The sequence below is a fragment of the Solanum stenotomum genome, chromosome 8 (assembly GCF_019186545.1).
Source record: "Solanum stenotomum isolate F172 chromosome 8, ASM1918654v1, whole genome shotgun sequence".
Classification (NCBI taxonomy): Eukaryota; Viridiplantae; Streptophyta; class Magnoliopsida; order Solanales; family Solanaceae; genus Solanum; species Solanum stenotomum.
In genome coordinates, this window is record NC_064289.1 from 54,919,222 (window position 1) to 54,937,160 (window position 17,939).

At 32.1% G+C, this 17,939-nt stretch overlaps 2 protein-coding genes and 1 pseudogene across 4 annotated transcripts in view; 2 read left to right on the plus strand and 1 right to left on the minus strand.

Moving 5' to 3' along the window:
• Positions 1-1,515: 1,515 nt before the first annotated feature.
• Positions 1,516-9,500, plus strand: LOC125872935 (phosphoinositide phospholipase C 4-like). Its single transcript, XM_049553749.1, has 9 exons — positions 1,516-2,187; positions 3,464-3,660; positions 5,943-6,078; positions 6,184-6,432; positions 6,527-6,741; positions 6,848-6,965; positions 8,023-8,175; positions 8,247-8,333; positions 8,948-9,500. Exons 1-9 carry the CDS (start codon positions 1,873-1,875, stop codon positions 9,239-9,241), a joined length of 1,764 nt encoding a protein of 587 aa, XP_049409706.1. The 5' UTR covers positions 1,516-1,872; the 3' UTR covers positions 9,242-9,500.
• LOC125875331 (5.8S ribosomal RNA) lies at positions 2,576-2,719 on the plus strand (annotated as a pseudogene).
• Positions 9,501-10,734: 1,234 nt separating the features above from the next.
• The window catches only part of LOC125872941 (omega-3 fatty acid desaturase, endoplasmic reticulum-like), a 50,127-nt gene continuing 42,922 nt past the window's right edge, over positions 10,735-17,939 (minus strand). Inside the window, exons 1-9 of one of the 3 annotated variants that reach the window (XM_049553756.1) lie at positions 14,317-14,464; positions 12,620-12,920; positions 12,450-12,539; positions 12,206-12,272; positions 12,027-12,119; positions 11,741-11,926; positions 11,419-11,499; positions 11,196-11,333; positions 10,735-11,091 (exon numbers count right to left, since the gene is read on the minus strand). In XM_049553756.1, coding sequence (XP_049409713.1) covers positions 10,900-11,091; positions 11,196-11,333; positions 11,419-11,499; positions 11,741-11,926; positions 12,027-12,119; positions 12,206-12,272; positions 12,450-12,539; positions 12,620-12,906 — 1,134 coding nt within the window. In that variant the 5' untranslated portion in view covers positions 12,907-12,920; positions 14,317-14,464 and the 3' untranslated portion in view covers positions 10,735-10,899. Of the gene's footprint in view, positions 11,092-11,195; positions 11,334-11,418; positions 11,500-11,740; positions 11,927-12,026; positions 12,120-12,205; positions 12,273-12,449; positions 12,540-12,619; positions 12,921-14,311; positions 14,465-17,939 lie in introns of those variants that run through there. The other 2 variants (XM_049553755.1, XM_049553758.1) reach the window with 2 other exon arrangements.

Consider the following 17,939-nt stretch of genomic DNA (forward strand, 5'->3'; position numbering starts at 1 on the left):
TGAATGTGAGATTTGATTTACAAATCATTCCTAAGAAATGTAGTTTCAAGTATCTGGGTTAGTAATTCAAGACAACAAAAGAAATTGATGATGATGTTACACATCATACTAAAACATAATGGATAAAATAGAGGTTTATAAGTTAATTTATGGTATTTTGTGTGATAGAAATGTGCCACTAAGGTTGAAAGTTAAGTCTACAGAGTAGTAGTTAGATCAACTCTGTTGTATAGACTGAAGTGTTGGTTAGTCAAGAACGCTCATATCAAGAAGATGGAAGAATAAAAAATGAGGATGTTGTGATCGACGTATGGACATACCAAGAGAGACAAAATTAAGAATGAAGATATTTGAGATAAAGTTGAAGTGACCTTTGCGGTGGATAAGATTCAGAAAGAAAGATTGAGATGATTCAAAGATGTGCAGAGGACTACATGACTGCCCCAGTAAGAAGGTGCGAGAGGTTGATTTTAGTGTGCCCGAAAAAAGGCAGAAACACGTCCAAGAAAATGAGGAGAGTTTATTCAATAGAACATGATGCAATTTCAACCTACTGGCAACATGACCCTTAATAAAAGGATGGAAAAGTCAAGTATTAAAATCGAGGGTTAATAGGTTGTTGATCATATCCGTTTTCCATCATAAGAGTTCTACTATTATATTTAAGTTGCTTATTCTTAGATCTGTAGTATATTTTTTGTTCGTTTCTTTTATTTTATTTATATATTATCTTGTGGTGTTACTGTTTGTTGATATTGCCTTTTCTTTTTCATCTTTCCTTAAATTAAGGATCTAGCGAAAATAATTCTTTTATCATCACAAGATAAGATTAAATATGTATAACACTATCTTTTCCAAACCTCATCCGTGATAACATATTGAACTTTTGGTTATTGTTAAACAATAACTTTTTAGTGTGCAGAAAATAATACTTACTAATAATAACTTATCAACAAGAGTTGTGGTAGAATGATAAATATTTTTTTATCATTAATCAAAGGTTTCAGATTCAACCTCCTTAAGTATGAAGTAGCTTTTCTTAGAGAGCGTCTTACCTCCAATCTAGGACTTTTCGACGCAAATCCAACTTTAATCAGACTCTAATGTGGATACCAAATACTGAATGAATATATTTTTTTTAATAATAATAACTTTAAGAGAATTATATTAAATGTCTATTTTCTCTAACTCCTACATTTTGTTTGGATAGTTATTACATATTGTTTCATAATGTATCGTATTGTATTATATGATAACAAGAAAAATAGGGGACGAGATAAGCTATTGTGAAAATATAGTGATAAAATAAAATTATTAAATAATAAATAAAGATAATACAAAGTTATAACACGATCATACTAAATAATATTAAATATATATCCAAATTAACAATACAATACGATACAACAAGTTATCATCCATCCAAACAAGGTGTTATAGTAAATGTGAGTATATAATGGGGTATATACTTTAATGCCAAAAATCCAACATAGTATACATCTGTCTTCTTCCAAACCTAAAACCCCAAAAAGAAAATCCAATTGCCAGCAACAGCTCCACTTTATTCACCAGTTCTTTGACCTATCCATTCATATTATATATATATATATATACACACACCTATATCATCACCATTTTCTTTCATATACCCTATTAAAAACTATAAAGTTAAAGACTTGTGGATCCAAGAATTTACACTTATTAGCTGAAAAAGATTACAACTTTGGAGTATCCCAAGAACCCCATTAGTCTCTTCTTTCTAATTTTTGTGTTGTGACTGAAAAATTTGAACTTTGGGGGTATTTCAAGAACCCCATTAATCTCAGATTTTTGTGTTCTAACTGAAAAGTTAAAACTCGGGTCAAGTGAAGAATGGGGAATTATAGGGTATGTGTGTGTTTCTCACGCAAATTCAAGGTAACAGAGGCAGAACCACCAACAGATGTGAAAGAGGCATTTAAGAAATATGGTGATGGTGGGAACCAGATGAGTGCAGAACAGTTGCTGAAGTTCTTGATTGAAGTTCAGGGAGAGACCCAATTGACTGTCGCTGATGCTGATGCTGTTGTTCGACAGATCCTTCAGAAAAGACACCCCATTACTAAGTTAGCTCGTCAGGCTCTTGCTCTTGATGATTTTCATCATTACCTCTTTTCTGCTGACCTTAATCCCCCAATCAATTTCAAGGTACTCCCTCCGTTGTTTCAATTTGTTTGTCTGGTTTTCACTTATACGGAGTTTGAGAAAGTGAATAAAGTTTGAGTCTTGAGGTTTAAAGATACGTGGAATGTATCAAAATAACGTTTAAACTTGTTGTCACTGTAAATTGGAGTTAAAGAGTTGTCAAAAAGGGAAAGAGGGAGTGTATTCTTGCTTTTGTTGTGTTGGATCTTTTGTCTTATTTAGAGAGAACTTAAGTTATGTGCACTGATAGAGACAGTCTCAAATTGAAGTCTGATGTGATAACTTGGAAATGGAAGCCAGTTAGTGACACTGTCAATGCATATAAGTTGAATCCATTTTGGGAAAGAACTCAAAGTTTGAGACTTTGAGTGAGATTTCCCTTTTTGGTTAAAACTATTCTCGGCTCTTGCATAGATGAAGAACATAGTGAAATGAGATACTTGGTGTGAATTGCCGAATCCTGTGAATCAATGCGTCTTTGAACACAAGTTGTGCCCGAAGCCATTAGGCCAAGGGCACATCTGCCTGGGCATTACTAATTGCATCGCCCAAAACCAAATATTCTCAAAAGAATTTCCCTTTTTGGGTGTTGAAAGTTACTACTACCTTTTATTAATTAAGCATTATTTGAAGTGTGTGCTTTGTATACAATGTTAACTTGCCAAGTTCTTATTCTTGGAGATTTCCATCACTATCTCTTCTTTGCTGACCTTTATTTGCCGATCAAGTTTAAGTTACTCTTGCTCTTATTGTTGGATCTTTGTCTTATTTGGAAATGCATAAAGTTGATGACTTAGAGTAACTTTTCCCTTTCCTGGTTTCTCAGAGGCTGAAATTTAGTCCTTTTACCAATTAAGCATTATTTGAAATGCCTACTTCTACACATTATCCTTTTGGGAAATGGGGTAGCCAAAAAAAATTGGAACTTACCTTCTCAAAAAAAAATAAAAATTGGAACTTAAACCTGATTATTTCTACGTGTGGAGAATGAGCAAACTTGTCCTTTTCTTTTTTGGATCTTTAATAGAGTAAAGAGGCTTGCCTAACTACAAACAGGAAAATGGAGGGCATTCTTCAATAACATGATCAGTAGCTAGGTTGGCACTTGGGTGTAGTGACTAGTGTTAAATGAGCCTACTGTGGACTGAATATAGTAGAATGGATATAAACTATTATATAGCCGAGTTCAAGTATATTGGAATTGAGGTGTAGTTGATTGAATGATTGATGTTTTGTGTTTCTTGAAATATCCTTATCTCATTACGTTTGCTTCTTTCAGGTTAACCATGATATGAACGCTCCACTCTCTCATTATTTTATATTTACTGGACACAATTCTTACTTGACTGGGAATCAGCTGACGAGTGACTGCAGTGATGTCCCAATTATAAAGGCACTGAAAAAAGGTGTAAGGGTGATAGAGCTTGATATATGGCCAAATTCCGACAAGGATGACGTACACGTACTTCATGGAAGGTTTGTGCATCTCCTGCCTTTTGTAGCATTTTGTTGAAGCCTAGCTATTAGAGTGGTCTGTCTTCAAGCAAGTCTTCTCTTTTCCAGAATTAGCAGTCTAGACCCTCTAGCACGCTTAGATGGTTTGAAAGATTGCATTGTGACTTTTCTTATTAAAAGCTCACCCTTCACCACCCAAATATTCAGACATTCTTGTTGTGCACTTAGACGCTACATTAATGCTTGATTATGCTATAGTCTTGTGCTTGGATGAGTGGACTCAACTGTAAAGTCTAAAACTTATTAACTAGACAAACGACCCCACTACTCCAACGTCTCAGTGCACCTTTTCAAGCTCCAGGTACAAGCTTTGCAAGCTTCTTTTATCTCTCCTCTAATGATCCCTTTATAATACTATCTGATGGGATTGTGTTATGCTCCAAGTCTTCTCAAGTTAAGAACCAGTGCTTTTTTTTTGTGATGACCATGCTGTTCTAGCTAGCTTTCGTGCACCTCGACTAATTCCACGGGATACCTACCACCTCCCTCCAGTGCTTCTTAATTCACTACATCAGATTTCTTCAGAAATTTCTTGCTCTTGGTATGAATGCAATTGTTCCAGATTATACTGCCTTCATTCTCCAAGTATCAGCCCTGTTTTCAAGTTTATCACTTCATTCATCTGCTTGCATGAGTGTTACTGACATAGATTTAATCTAGAGCATGAGTAGAATGGAACCAAGTGAAACTAGTTGCTATCGTAATTCACTTGACTTACCCCAAAGCCAGATCAGACATTTCTTCCACTGTTTACTCTTCTAGTACCAATCAAAATGAAGATTTTATATGGTCTTAAGGTAATGAATTGTTTTGTCTTCCTGGCATGTGGACCAGCAAATAAAAGACAGATTATCGTGGGGGATTAAATATACAACTGGAATAGGTTGTATATGTACATGTTTTTGCTGAAGGTAAAAAAGGTGGCATTGTGTAAGTCATTGATTTTTGGAGATCCTATTACCTTCATCGTACGCCAGTTAAATGAGAAGACATCAAGTTCTTCTAAAATCAATACTCTGCTCTAACCACCATAAAGTTTATCCCATTCAATTAGGTTGTTTCATAATATCATATGAAACTGAATGATGAAGGTAAACTCAACTTAAAATTGTACTAGAACTATTACTTAAAACAAGCCAAAAAATAAAATATACTTTAATTAACTCATACAGTAAACTGTTACTAATCTTCTGAAATTGGACAGAAATGTGTATAGACAACAACAACAACAACATACCCGGTGTAAATCCCACAAGTGGGGTGACCTTACCCTACCTCATGGAGATGGAGGTAGAGAGACTGTTTCCGAAAGACCATTGACGCAAGTGCACCAAATCAAAATAGTTATGAATGAGGAATACGGCAATTAAGAAAACGTGGAAACTAATACAGAAAGCAATACAAAGCATACAAAAAGGACCAGTAAGAACAGCATCTATAGGCAGCTATTAAAAATGCCTGCATGCTTACAAAAGTTTCTAGGATGTACTCTGACTGGCTCTACTCAATCTGGAGACTGCCTTTGTGGCTTTGAATAGAACTTTAATACATCATCTTGTACTTTCTAGTGGAAGCAACATTAATTCATGTAGGGTATTGGATGATCATTACTGGCTGTAAATGTAGGCTTAATTGAATGTTGACAGAATATACTAGGTCTCTGTTTGGCTTGTCCTCTTGTTATGGCTTTATTTTTTATGCTTTTAACAACAGAAGTAGTTCATGCGGCGCTAATCAAGTAGTCCCTAAACCCTGTATCCCCAGTGAAAGTCTTGTTGGTTATGTTAGTTTGTTGAGTAGATGTATTGACTAGAAACTTTGCATCGCAGGATCTTGAGAGTCCGTTAACTTCTATAGACTCAATCATTATATCATACAAGTATTATGCTATCTACTACCCATTCTGCCTTTTCCTTATTGTGCTAAACGTGAGTTATTATATCTGACAAATCTAACGAGTCTTTTAGAGTTTTACTGTTCTTGAGCTCAAAAGATGAAGCTCTGTATTGGGGTTGTGCTTAAGATTAGAGTTTTGGAGTTGAATGTGCATGGAGATTATAAAATTACTAAAATGACTTTCCCGCATTTAACACTTCCATTCCAAATCTTCAAGGACAAAAATGAGGGACAATAAGATGGCTCTTGTTGGTTGTAATCTATTAGAGATTGCAGCATTTACATTTACTAATTTTCTTGATTACTTCCTATGAAATTCTTGTAAGTTGCTTTTTTGCAAACTGTAGGACAGTGACAACCCCTGTGGAATTAATAAGATGTCTCAAGTCAATAAAAGAGCATGCATTTTCTGCTTCTCCTTACCCTGTTGTAATAACACTGGAAGATCATCTAACGCCTGATCTTCAAGCTAAAGTGGCTCAGGTGAGTTTCTATTTCTTGCTTCTATGCCTTCTTTCTTCAGTTGTGCTGTTCCTTTCCTCCTTTTATTGGTTATTGAGATGTTCCTTTCTAATGTTTTACTTGTAGATGCTCACTGAAACATTTGGAGAAATGCTCTTTGTTCCTGAATCGGATAGTCTAAAGGAATGCCCTTCACCAGAAGAATTAAAGCATCGTATTATTATTTCAACCAAACCTCCAAAAGAGTACCTTGAAGCCAGTGCTAGTGTTTGTAAGGACAGACGAAATAGCTCTCAGAGGTCAAAGGATTCCGAGGATGATGTATGGGGTTCCGAACCTTCAAGCTTGACAGCTGATCAAGAAGAAAATGAAAAGGTCTGCTGGAACTGGGATTCTTCACCTTATTCTCCTTACATGGTCTAACATGCAACTACTTATGATAGTTGTGATTTGGATTTATTTTCTGCAGAGTGACAGTGATAAAAGTTATGAAGATGACGATGATGCCACTCACAGAGGACATGTGGCATCTGCTTATAAACGCCTTATTGCCATCCATGCTGGCAAACCTAAAGGTGGGTTAAAGGAGGCATTGAAAATCGACCCTGATAAAGTAAGACGCCTAAGTTTAAGCGAACAGGCTCTCGAAAAGGCTGCTGAATCTCATGGAGCCGAAATTGTGAGGTTTGTATTTCAGCATAACAAAGCAAAGACAGTTGAGGTAGCTTTAAACCGTCAGTAGAGTTGTCATGGATTTATATCCTAATTGTGTGCTGAATTTTTTTTCTAGGTTCACGCAAAGAAACATTCTAAGGGTGTACCCCAAAGGTACTAGATTTAACTCCTCCAACTACAAGCCACTAATAGGTTGGATGCATGGAGCTCAGATGGTTGCATTTAACATGCAGGTTTGGTTGAGTTTTCATTTGCTCACATAATACCATGTCTTTTTTGTGGTTGATGCTTTTTACTATTTGTTCAATAACATCTCATTTCGTTAAAATAATACTGATTTATGATCAGTGTTGTCAAAGACGCGCTTAAAGTGTGCTTAAGCCCGGAAGAGAGGCTCAAAACATGTTGAGCGCTTCGCCTCGCTTAATGTGCACTTCAGTCTCGTCATCAAGGTTCTAAGGCATACTTTTTCTTGCCAATGAGCCTCTGACACTAACAATTGAAATTTCACTTCATTGTTGAAACAGTTCAATTTCTTTGTCCATATATTTGTCATTCATCCTTATAATTGTTTGTCTTGGACTAAACATCTATATTTATGTTTTTTCTACCTTTGCGCCTTTTTTCATTAAAGCCCACACTTCATTTGTGCTTAAAGCCCCAACGGACCTTAGAGCTTTTTTGCACTTTTTGCTTTTGATAACACTATTCTTGATATATGTTAAGCTCATCACTCTGCTTTTCTGCATTTAGTGCTATATAGGCATATGAAATGAAGCTTTGGTTCCTTAAATTGCATTTTGGGAATTCTTAACCACACTTAGATTGCGCTTGATAGAGCCAAGAACTGCAAAATCTGTGTCAAGTTAGTTGTTCTTCTTATCAGATATATGCTCATTCGATATTCCATCTAGTTTCATTAGTATTCTTCACCCCTTTCTGATAAGAATGGTTGGGATCATTTCTTTTTTCCAGCATTATTGGTTGTCAAGACTTGGAACTGTAGCGCAGAATGTAGATCATAGTGCCTACTAAAGCATCTCCGAACTGGCATTATCCAACTAATCAAATACTTCTGCTTGATTTACTGTATACATTCTTTGATTCCTAAATGGCTCATGCTAGCGATTCTATCTTCACTAGTGTTTTTTATGTATGCATGCTATAGTTCAAACTTGCTATCAGCTTATCACATTTGAACAGATATTTACAAATTTTACTGAAGAGAATCATATTAGAACTTCTGTAGATTTCCAACTGAAGAGAATCATGTATTAACGACTGTGACAGGGATACGGTAGAGCACTATGGTTGATGCACGGGATGTTCAAGGCAAATGGAGGCTGTGGTTATGTTAAAAAGCCTGATTTCTTACTGAGTGTTGGTCCTAATAATGAAGTTTTTGATCCTAAAGCAAAGTTGCCAGTTAAGAAAACCTTAAAGGTAAGCAAATGACTGTGTGAATACAACATCATTTAATGCGTGCGAGTACTTATGTTCTCATTATTGGACAGGTGAAAGTATATATGGGAGATGGATGGCATTTAGATTTTAAGCAAACTCACTTTGATTTGTATTCGCCCCCGGATTTCTACACAAGGGTAAGCTGACTGTGTTCTTTCATAGACACCATTGTTTCCTTCTTTCACTGTTTTGATGATGTCCTTAAAATTTAAACCTTAACATGCAAGGGCATGAGAAAAGCTCGTCAAATTGCATTGCCAACTCAAGAAACTGGTTGTAATGAATTTTCGAATCCATAATTTTAGAAGTGCAACAGATTCTTGATAAGAACTTGGGGTTTGCCCATGTACGGTTGGTTAAATATTTTGGAAAACAAGTTTCGTAAAAATGAGGAAAACGAGTTCCCTAATGAAGGGAAGGAAAACAAGCCCTACTAACGATATTCTACCTCAATTGTGTCCTTCCCACCCTCCAACACAGCTCATCTTTACCCCACTCCCCATAGCTCTCATCTCCACCATCTGACACCCCTACCTCCCCTGCCCACCTCCCATAGTATTTATCTAAATTATATACAAATGCTTTTACGATAATAATTATTGCTTACCTACCAACCAAACACAAGAAAACAAGTAGGAAAATCACTTATTTTCTAGAAAACATTTTTCGAAAAACATGTTCCTTCATACCGAACACACCCTTAAAGGTTGAACGCATCAAATTTAAATCATGAATCCGCCTTTGTTTACAGGTTGGGATAGCTGGAGTACCTGCTGATGAGATAATGAAGAAAACAAAGACTAAAGAGGACATATGGACGCCGGTTTGGGATGAAGAATTTACCTTCCCACTGACTCTACCCGAATTAGCTTTGCTGCGAATTGAAGTACACGAATACGACATGTCAGAGAAGGACGATTTTGCTGGCCAAACATGTATACCTGTTTTGGAGCTGAAACCTGGTATACACACAGTTCCACTCTGTAACAGAAAAGGTGAGAAATACAATTCCGCGAGGCTACTTATGCGCTTTGAGTTTGTATGAGGGTTCTTTAGTGTTGTGTGCTTCTCGAGCTTTCGTATTTTTGGATGTCGTCGGATGATGTTTGTTTACATTCTGGGAGTTTGTAATAATATCACTAAGCTCTCTCCTTGTGGATGCAGCTTGTATTGCAAAAAAAAAAGATTTCCATGTGGCTTTGTAGTTTGTACAGTATACTCTACAAGTAAACTAGATTTTTCAAGTTCCATTTGTGTTGTGATTGCCGTTGAATCTTTGTGAAGTACAAGTCTTTTTCTGATGAGTCAATTTGGGTTTGAAAGCGATATTTGTAGTCGATAACTTGATGAAATTACCTGGTACCTATTTGGTGGGGAGTAGCAGGTACCCGATGGGATGGAACAATTGAGATGCATGCAGGCTAGTTGGGACACCACTATTGTCAATTTTATGTTGGTATACAACCTTGTGTTTGGCATTTTTCTTTCACATGTTCCTCTTAGATCTTAGTCAATCACAACTCATAAGGCGGCATGGTATGAACCGCCTAAACAAAAACAATCAATTTAGATATTTACGATCAAGAAGTATGGGACTCTCTTTCAAGGAGGACAAAAACAATCAATTTAGATATTAACGATCAAGAAGTATGGGATTCTCTTTCAAGAAGGCTCGAATACCAACAAACGTCTATTATATTGAATTTACCCAATAAGTCCCATGTTGGGTCAAGTGGGGACAAAAATAGTTTTTGTGATGTGTGGGAATCCAATGAAAGAGGACACTATCATTAGGAGATCTAATTGCATATCAAAAAGTAGATTCAGCTAATGCCAGCCAGAAACCTTGGTATGTTGTGTTTTTTTTAATTTGGTATTCTGAATTCATATTGGTACTCTGACTAAAATATTTTTTCAGGGTTCGAACTCAAATTTTCTAACTAAAAATGAAAGAATGTTTATCTATTCCAAATATTGATGGCAAAATGTCGCAACAATATTCTGGTTATATGCTTGTTATTTTTTTTTTTTAACTTGGAAGCTATAAATAAGCAAGAAAGTGATGATTTTATTTTGAAGTTAATTAGACATTCATGTTCTATCACAATTGGATGTTTGTACCATTTGTACTATTTATGACTTTTGAGAATCTAATTAAATATAATACAACAAGAGTTTATTGACAATAATGAAACATTGGATAGAGATTTCATAATACTATGTTCATGAGATAAAAAAATAAATAAAAAATTATTGCATATAAATAATAGTAAGTGTAAATATTAGTTGAGGGCGTAAAAAACTAACAGAAATGAAGATCAATGATGAAATAAATGATATTTTATTTTCAAATATTATCTCGACTATTATCATTTTAATATATAGCTTTTCTCACAACAGTTTTGGTTGATTTTTCATTTTCATTAGAACTCGTATTAGAATAAATCAAACTTTTTTGTAATAAAATACAAATTCTAAACAATAGAAATAACCAAGAAAACAAAATTGAGAGAAGAAAAAGCAAGGGAAATTATTAATAAGAGGATAAATATTTCACTTAAACTGCAAAACATCCTCTTAATATTCTATTCAATTGTTTGCAATAATTTGAAGTTTTCTAAATAAAGGAAACATTTGTTAAAACAAAACTATTTTAATAAATAGTTTTATATATTTTCTTTTAAATTTATCGGGTAAAAAAAGTTACTTATCCTTTTTACCAGAATAATTGAAGATTTTAGGATCAGTTTGATAATAAACAATATCTCCATTGTCACTAACATAATGATCCTTCTTCATGCTTTTCACTAAATTTTCAACCAAATGAAATGGAATTGCCCCTGATTTTTTTGGCTCTCTATAATATTTTCCAAATACTGGTTTTGCTGCTTTTGTCTGTAAAAAATAAAAAAAACTATGCATTAGTGAAATAATTGAACAAATAGTAATAATAGATAATAAAATAATTTTTATGATCAAACGGAAAAAAAGAAAATTACCGCTTCCACAAGGTGATAATGAGGTATTTGAGGGAAAAGATGGTGAATAACATGGGTGCCAATATCATGGTGAATATTATTAAAAACACCATAATCGCGATCAACTGTAGTTAATCCTCCTCTTAAATAACTCCACTCCTATATTTTCCAAAAAAAAATAAATTATTAGAAAATTTTCAAATAATTAAAAATAAATAATAAAATTTAAGTTATATATACCGACCTTGCCACGATACCAAGGCAGCTTTTCTTCATGACCATGGTGATGCAAATATGTGACAGAATCCAACCACATCACAAAAATCTATCAAATAAAATTAAAAAAAATCAGGCCAAGTGGGACATAATAAAGTGACATCTCATAAATAAAACTTTTAAAATTCCTATAATTATTTTTTTTGAAATCCATTTTTATGAAGAGTTTAGTATTATAAAGAACGACAAGTACGAATGCCCCCACAACATGACTATGTTATGACACTTTCAAATAATGACAAAACACCTAAAAGTTTCAACGAAATAATAAAGAAGTTTGTACGACTGACCATATAGGGAATTCCGTAAAGCTTAAGCAGTTGGAGAAAGCCAACGACGGTAGAAAGATAGAAGAGGAGAGCAACCATGAGTGTCCAACACAATGTTGATGTTACAATAAATTTTCTCTCATTTGCTTGAAACAAATCACTGTATGGATTAAAATGAGAACCTTTTTTTCCTGGACTTCTCCTCATCTGTATCACCAAAAATAAAATCATAAACACAAATTCAAATAAGAAAAAAAAATCTAAAAATTACTTATTATATTTGAAAAATCATCAAAAATATTATTACCAAATATAATGGATATGCTATTAAGGGAAAAGGTATCTTGAATCTAAAAAGCTTTGTTGCATAATCCAACTCCTTGTATAGCTTTTCTGGCATCTGCAAAAAAAATAAAAAATAAAAAATATATATATATATATAAAGGAATTTTTTTTATATTTATATTAATTAGGGAAAATATTTACCGGCACCCAAGATTCATCAGCTTCAACATTTCCATGATTTTGATGATGAGTTTTGTGGCTAATTCTCCTACAATATTTTTCGGAGGAAAAATAAACTTTAGTTTGCATAAAACAAAATTCATTCAGAGTTATCGTCACATGACCAGAAGGTCATCCAAGTCATGAAAACAACACTCATATGGTTCAATCCAATCTCATAAAAAACGAAATCTTAATACATCAAACTCAGATGAAGAGAACCAACCATCCATGATAGGGCACAAGGATAAAAGAATGAAGAATGTGTCCAACCACACTATTCAATAATGCACTATCAGAAAAACTTCCATGACCACTACAAAAAAAATACACATCAAGTCAATTTAACATAAGCAAATTATACATCAATAAAAAATAATAATTTAGTTGACTTACCAATCATGACCAAGAACAAAGATTGCCCAAAACATAGTACCTTGTAAAATCCAATAAATTGGCCAAAATTTCCAATTATCAAAGAAAATGGCCATGGTTACCAATGCAGAAACAATAATAATATCTCTAAGAACATAACTTAAAGATTTCCATGGATTTTTAATCCAACAATGCTTTGGAATTGCAGCTCTTATTTCAGATAACTTAAATGGAGGTAAAGCACTTGAATCAAATTTCAATTCCAATTTTTCATTTGGAGAAATAAAATCCACTCCAAGAGACCCCATTATTGTCAACAACCCTGTGAACAAAAAGAACAATGCATTACTTGTGAATTTATAGCAACGAGCTGAGAGACAGAATTTAAAGTTTATCAATTAATTATATAATAATTAGAGTCAAAGATACTTGTTTTGTTATATTCCATACCTTTAATTCTTGATTTACATCATTAAATTCCAGATGTAGAGTAGTAATAACATGTTTGACTAAACAGACTATCTATATATTTTACTAATAAACTACATTAATGTAAACTTATCTACTTTATAATTAGTCAAATTCTCTAGTATATATACATGTGCGTCACAAAATGCACCGACTTTAAATTTTGAGTTGATATAAAGAGCAGAATTCGCCGACTCTAAAATTAGATTGGGTACATAAGAAAGGAATAAAAGAATAAAGCAAAAGAGATATTTTACGAAAGAACGTAATCTATTTTATTCGGAATTTCAGCAATAAAAAGTGTAGTGTGAAATGAAAGGTTGTTATAAAACAGAATATAATATATCGTGGCCGACACATGCAGTATTTCACTTTATTAAATAAAAGTCATAGGGAAAAATACAAGAAAAAAAACTAAACATAAAGTAATGGTACAAATTTAGGAAATATTATGTGATTTTAATATATTTGATCGCACTGTCAAAATAATTATAAGATCTATTAAGCAAAGTATCTATTCAAATTGGACTGAACCACTGCTTCGTCATTTTTTATACCATCAGTGTATATAATGCTGCTTGTTCCTCCTTGATGTCATATACTCTAATGGTATCAAAAAATAACTGAATAGTATCCATCAAAGTAGATACTCCCTCCGTCCCTATTTACTTGTCCATATTTCCTTTTTTAGTTGTCCCNCAAAATAATTATAAGATCTATTAAGCAAAGTATCTATTCAAATTGGACTGAACCACTGCTTCGTCATTTTTGATACCATCAGTGTATAATATAATGCTGCTTGTTCCTCCTTGATGTCATATACTCTGATGGTATCAAAAAATAACTGAGTAGTGTGTAGATATATACTTTACTTTGATAGTATCAAAACCGTAAATGCACATTAATATATCAAAACCGTAAATGCACATTAAAATATCAAAATCGTAAACGCACATTAATAATTAAAATCACTTGCAAATAGTTTCACTTTTTGTATTTGAATACAAGTATTCTTTTTCCTAAAAATTACTAGCCGATCAATCTAAATGAAAGTGGACCAATATATGAATATTATTATGGTGAAATAGAAAAAATATGAATAACGAATCAGTAGAACAAAATTAAACAGCACGAGTCAGTAAATTTCAAATATCAATAAATAAGATACCAAAATATGATAATGAGATTCATAAATCATTAAGGATGCAATAGCTTTAAACAATTTCATAGAAAATTGAGGTGTACCATACAATTAATGCAGAAGAGTTGTTGACGGCGGAGTGGAGCGGAGAGGAGAGAGGTGCCCTTATGCTGCTACCCTACCAGTGCCGCTGCTTTTTAATATGGAAGAGGAAGCGGCTGGAAGTTAGGGTTTTGCGGTTGATGAGAGGTTTTAAGATTTAACCTCCTCTCTCCACTTTAGATCTATAGATCTCTTTTTTATTTATACTGTATGGTCAAAAATATACATATTTGTTTTTTTTCTTCCGGTAACCAAGATCTGATAACCATAAATTTGTTATAGGAAAATACATTTAATCTGAAGTTGAATTTTAGAAAATTAAAATATAATAAAAAGACGCTTTTACTTTTTCAATTCAAATTACTCATAAACCATAATTTTAAAAAAAAATGAACTCTAATGTTTTATGTATGGCTAAACACAAGTTTATTTTTTAAATATTATTTTTGAATTTTGAAAATTAAAACTATGTTTTTCAAATTTCACAATAAAACGATAATTTCACTAATTTTTGTCATATTTATTTAAAAGAAATGGCTAAGCTTACTTTATTCTAAAATATTTTTTCAAAACAATAAAAGGTGAGATGTTTGGTCAAGTTTTTGGGGGAAAAATAAGTGATTTTGGAGAATAGGAGAAACTATTTTTCAGAAGCTAAAAAAATGTTTTTCCCTTAAAGCATTTCTTTTGAAAATTACACTCAAAACACTTTTAAAACTTTGGGAAAATAAATTTGAACAAAAGTGTTTTTTGAATTCCCTAAATATACATATTTGTTTTTTTTTCCGGTAAGCAAGATATGAATTCTGATAACCAGGAAATTTTTATTTTTTATTTTTTTTGGAGTTAAACTTAGAAAAATACGTTTGACACAAATTTTAAAATTTACTCTGAAGTTGAATTTTAGAAAATTAAAATATAATAAAAAGATGCTTTTATTTTTTTCACTTCAAATTACTCATAAATCGTAATTAAAAAAAACAACTCTAATGTTATATTCATGGCTAAACACAAGTCTAATTTTTAAATATTATTTTTAAACTTTGAAAATAAAAATTATTTTTGTCAAATTTTACAATAAAACATGGACAGTCTCACTAATTTTTGTCATGTTTATTTAAAAGGAATGGCTAAGCTTAGTTTTTTTCTGAAATACTTTTAAAAATAAAAATAAAAATAAAAAGTGAGATGTTTGGTCAAGTTTTTGAGGAAAAATAAATGATTTTGGAGGATAGGAGAAGCTATTTTTCAGAAGCTAAAAAAATGTTTTTTCCTTAAAGCATTTCTTTTGAAATTTACACTTAAGACACTTTTAAAAATTTGGCCAAATAAATTTGAAGAAAAGTGCTTTTTGAATTTATTCGTCAAACACAAACTGATTCTCACTAAAAATACTTTTTAAAAAGAATCAATTTTGAAAAGAAAAAAAAACATTTTGTAAAAACGGATAATTTTAGAAGTTTGGCCAAACAGGCTAGAAATCTATGTGTTCTTTCTGTTTTAATTTATTTGTTTGATTTTGACTTGATACGAAATTTTAAAAAGTAAATACAAATCAAGATTAAGAGCCCGTTTGTATAGGCTGAAAAAGTAGTTTTTAAATAAAAAAAATAAAAAATCAAATTTTAAATGACTTTTAAGTCGAAAAATAAAAAGTAGGAGGAGTCCTTTTGTTTTTTAAACTTTTTTAAGTCATTTTAAACTTATTTTAAGTTATTTTTAACTTTGTCAAACACTCTCAAAAGCTAAAAATAACTTGAAAGTAGGTTTGGCCAATTGTTAAGTCAATCCAAACAAGCTCTTAATACTTTAAGCCATGGATTTAAATTAAATCCAATTTGAGAGAAGTATTGAAAACAATCCTGAACTTGGCGCAAATTATTAATTTTGTCCCGAACTATTGACAGTCTTAAAAGCACTCATCTACTTAACTAACTTAACTTAGATACATCCCCATTGTGCCTCATGACATAGTAAAGTGATCTCAAACTCTTGTAGGACTATGAGACTTTTAATATAAAATATCAAGAGAAGTGCTGAAAACACTCCTAAACTTGACAGAGATTTAAAAGTGTATTTAAGTTTAGTTAGTCAAGTAAATGAGTGTTTTTAAGGCTGTCAATAATTCAAAAATGAAACTAATAATTCACGCCAAATTTAGAGGTGTTTTCAATAGGAAAAATCACCACATATACACATTTAAGAGTCAATATTACAAGTTTTAAATCTACTTTTAAAAAATTCTTGCTTATAACAGTTTAATTACGGGTTATAACATATCACTAATTATTTATAAATTAATTAAATTTTACTTTATTAAATAAGTAATTTTTTGTAATTTTATATTATTATTAAATTATTTAAATAAAGAATACCCCATAATTATCTCTTACACAATTATAGGGATTTTACATTGATTACACTTCCTTATTTAATGTTATACTCATAACCTCCCATTGGTCAATCCCACCACCCTTCCCCCACACATATCCAACTATTCACGCTATTACCCCACTTTCACCTTCTTCTCTCCCATTATTCTCACCAGCCAACTACACCAACATTCAATCTTTCGTCCAAAAATTTTTTTCCAACAAAATTATGTCTAAGAAACCCATTGAAACGCCTCAAAAGAGTCCTAGATTGGGTGAAATTGTTGAAAATCCGGCGAATATTCAAAATCCGGCGACGGATGGTTCATCTAAGTTGAAGGAGTGACAAAGGGAGAAAAAATGAAGAAAAAAAAGGTCACCCCTGCAAATCAAAAGGGGAAGAAGATGAAGGGGAAAATTGTTGAAACCCCTTTTGATTCCGATTTTGATTTTGTTACTAAAATCAAAAAGAAAAAAAGAAAAAAAAATGTAGAAGTTGGAGCATCTTCAAAACCATCAACAAGAAGAACAACAAAAAGTTTTTTTTTTAACTTTTGGACAATTTTTTTGTGTTTAAGTATTTGATGATATATAATATCATATGTTTTCTTTCAGGCAGATACCGTTTACATATGAATTACTGATGGCCTATTACAATTTCAAGATACTATTTTGAAAATATTAGTGTGTTTCCAAACTGTACATTTATTGGATGAAATCTGATTAATATGTGTATGACTACGCTTAAATGTTTTGATTTTGAAAATTTTATGAATTGTGATATAATAATGGTATACAAATGGTATGAATTGCGTTTTAACATTGGTGTGATTGTCTATTAACTGTATTTATGGTATAAATTATTAAATTGGTATGAAAATGGTATGATTTGTCAAACTATTGATTTTTTCTAAAAAAAAAATCACATTATGCTTACTTTATATTCTAAACATGTTTTTGGATGAAACATGTATGAAATCTGATTAATACGTTTATGCCTATGAGTTTAATATTTTATTGTTGGATATTGTATGAATTGTGATATAATATTGATATACAAATGGTATAAATTGTGTGATTATATGAATTTATCAATTTTTATACATGTTGTTTGGATAAAACGTGTTTTGATTAATATGTGTATGACACTAACTGAAGTTAGTGTGGGAATGAAACACTAACTACAATTTGTTTTAAATTTATTTATAGTAGGACACCAGTTGAAAACCAAATTAATATTCATGTAAACTTACATTAA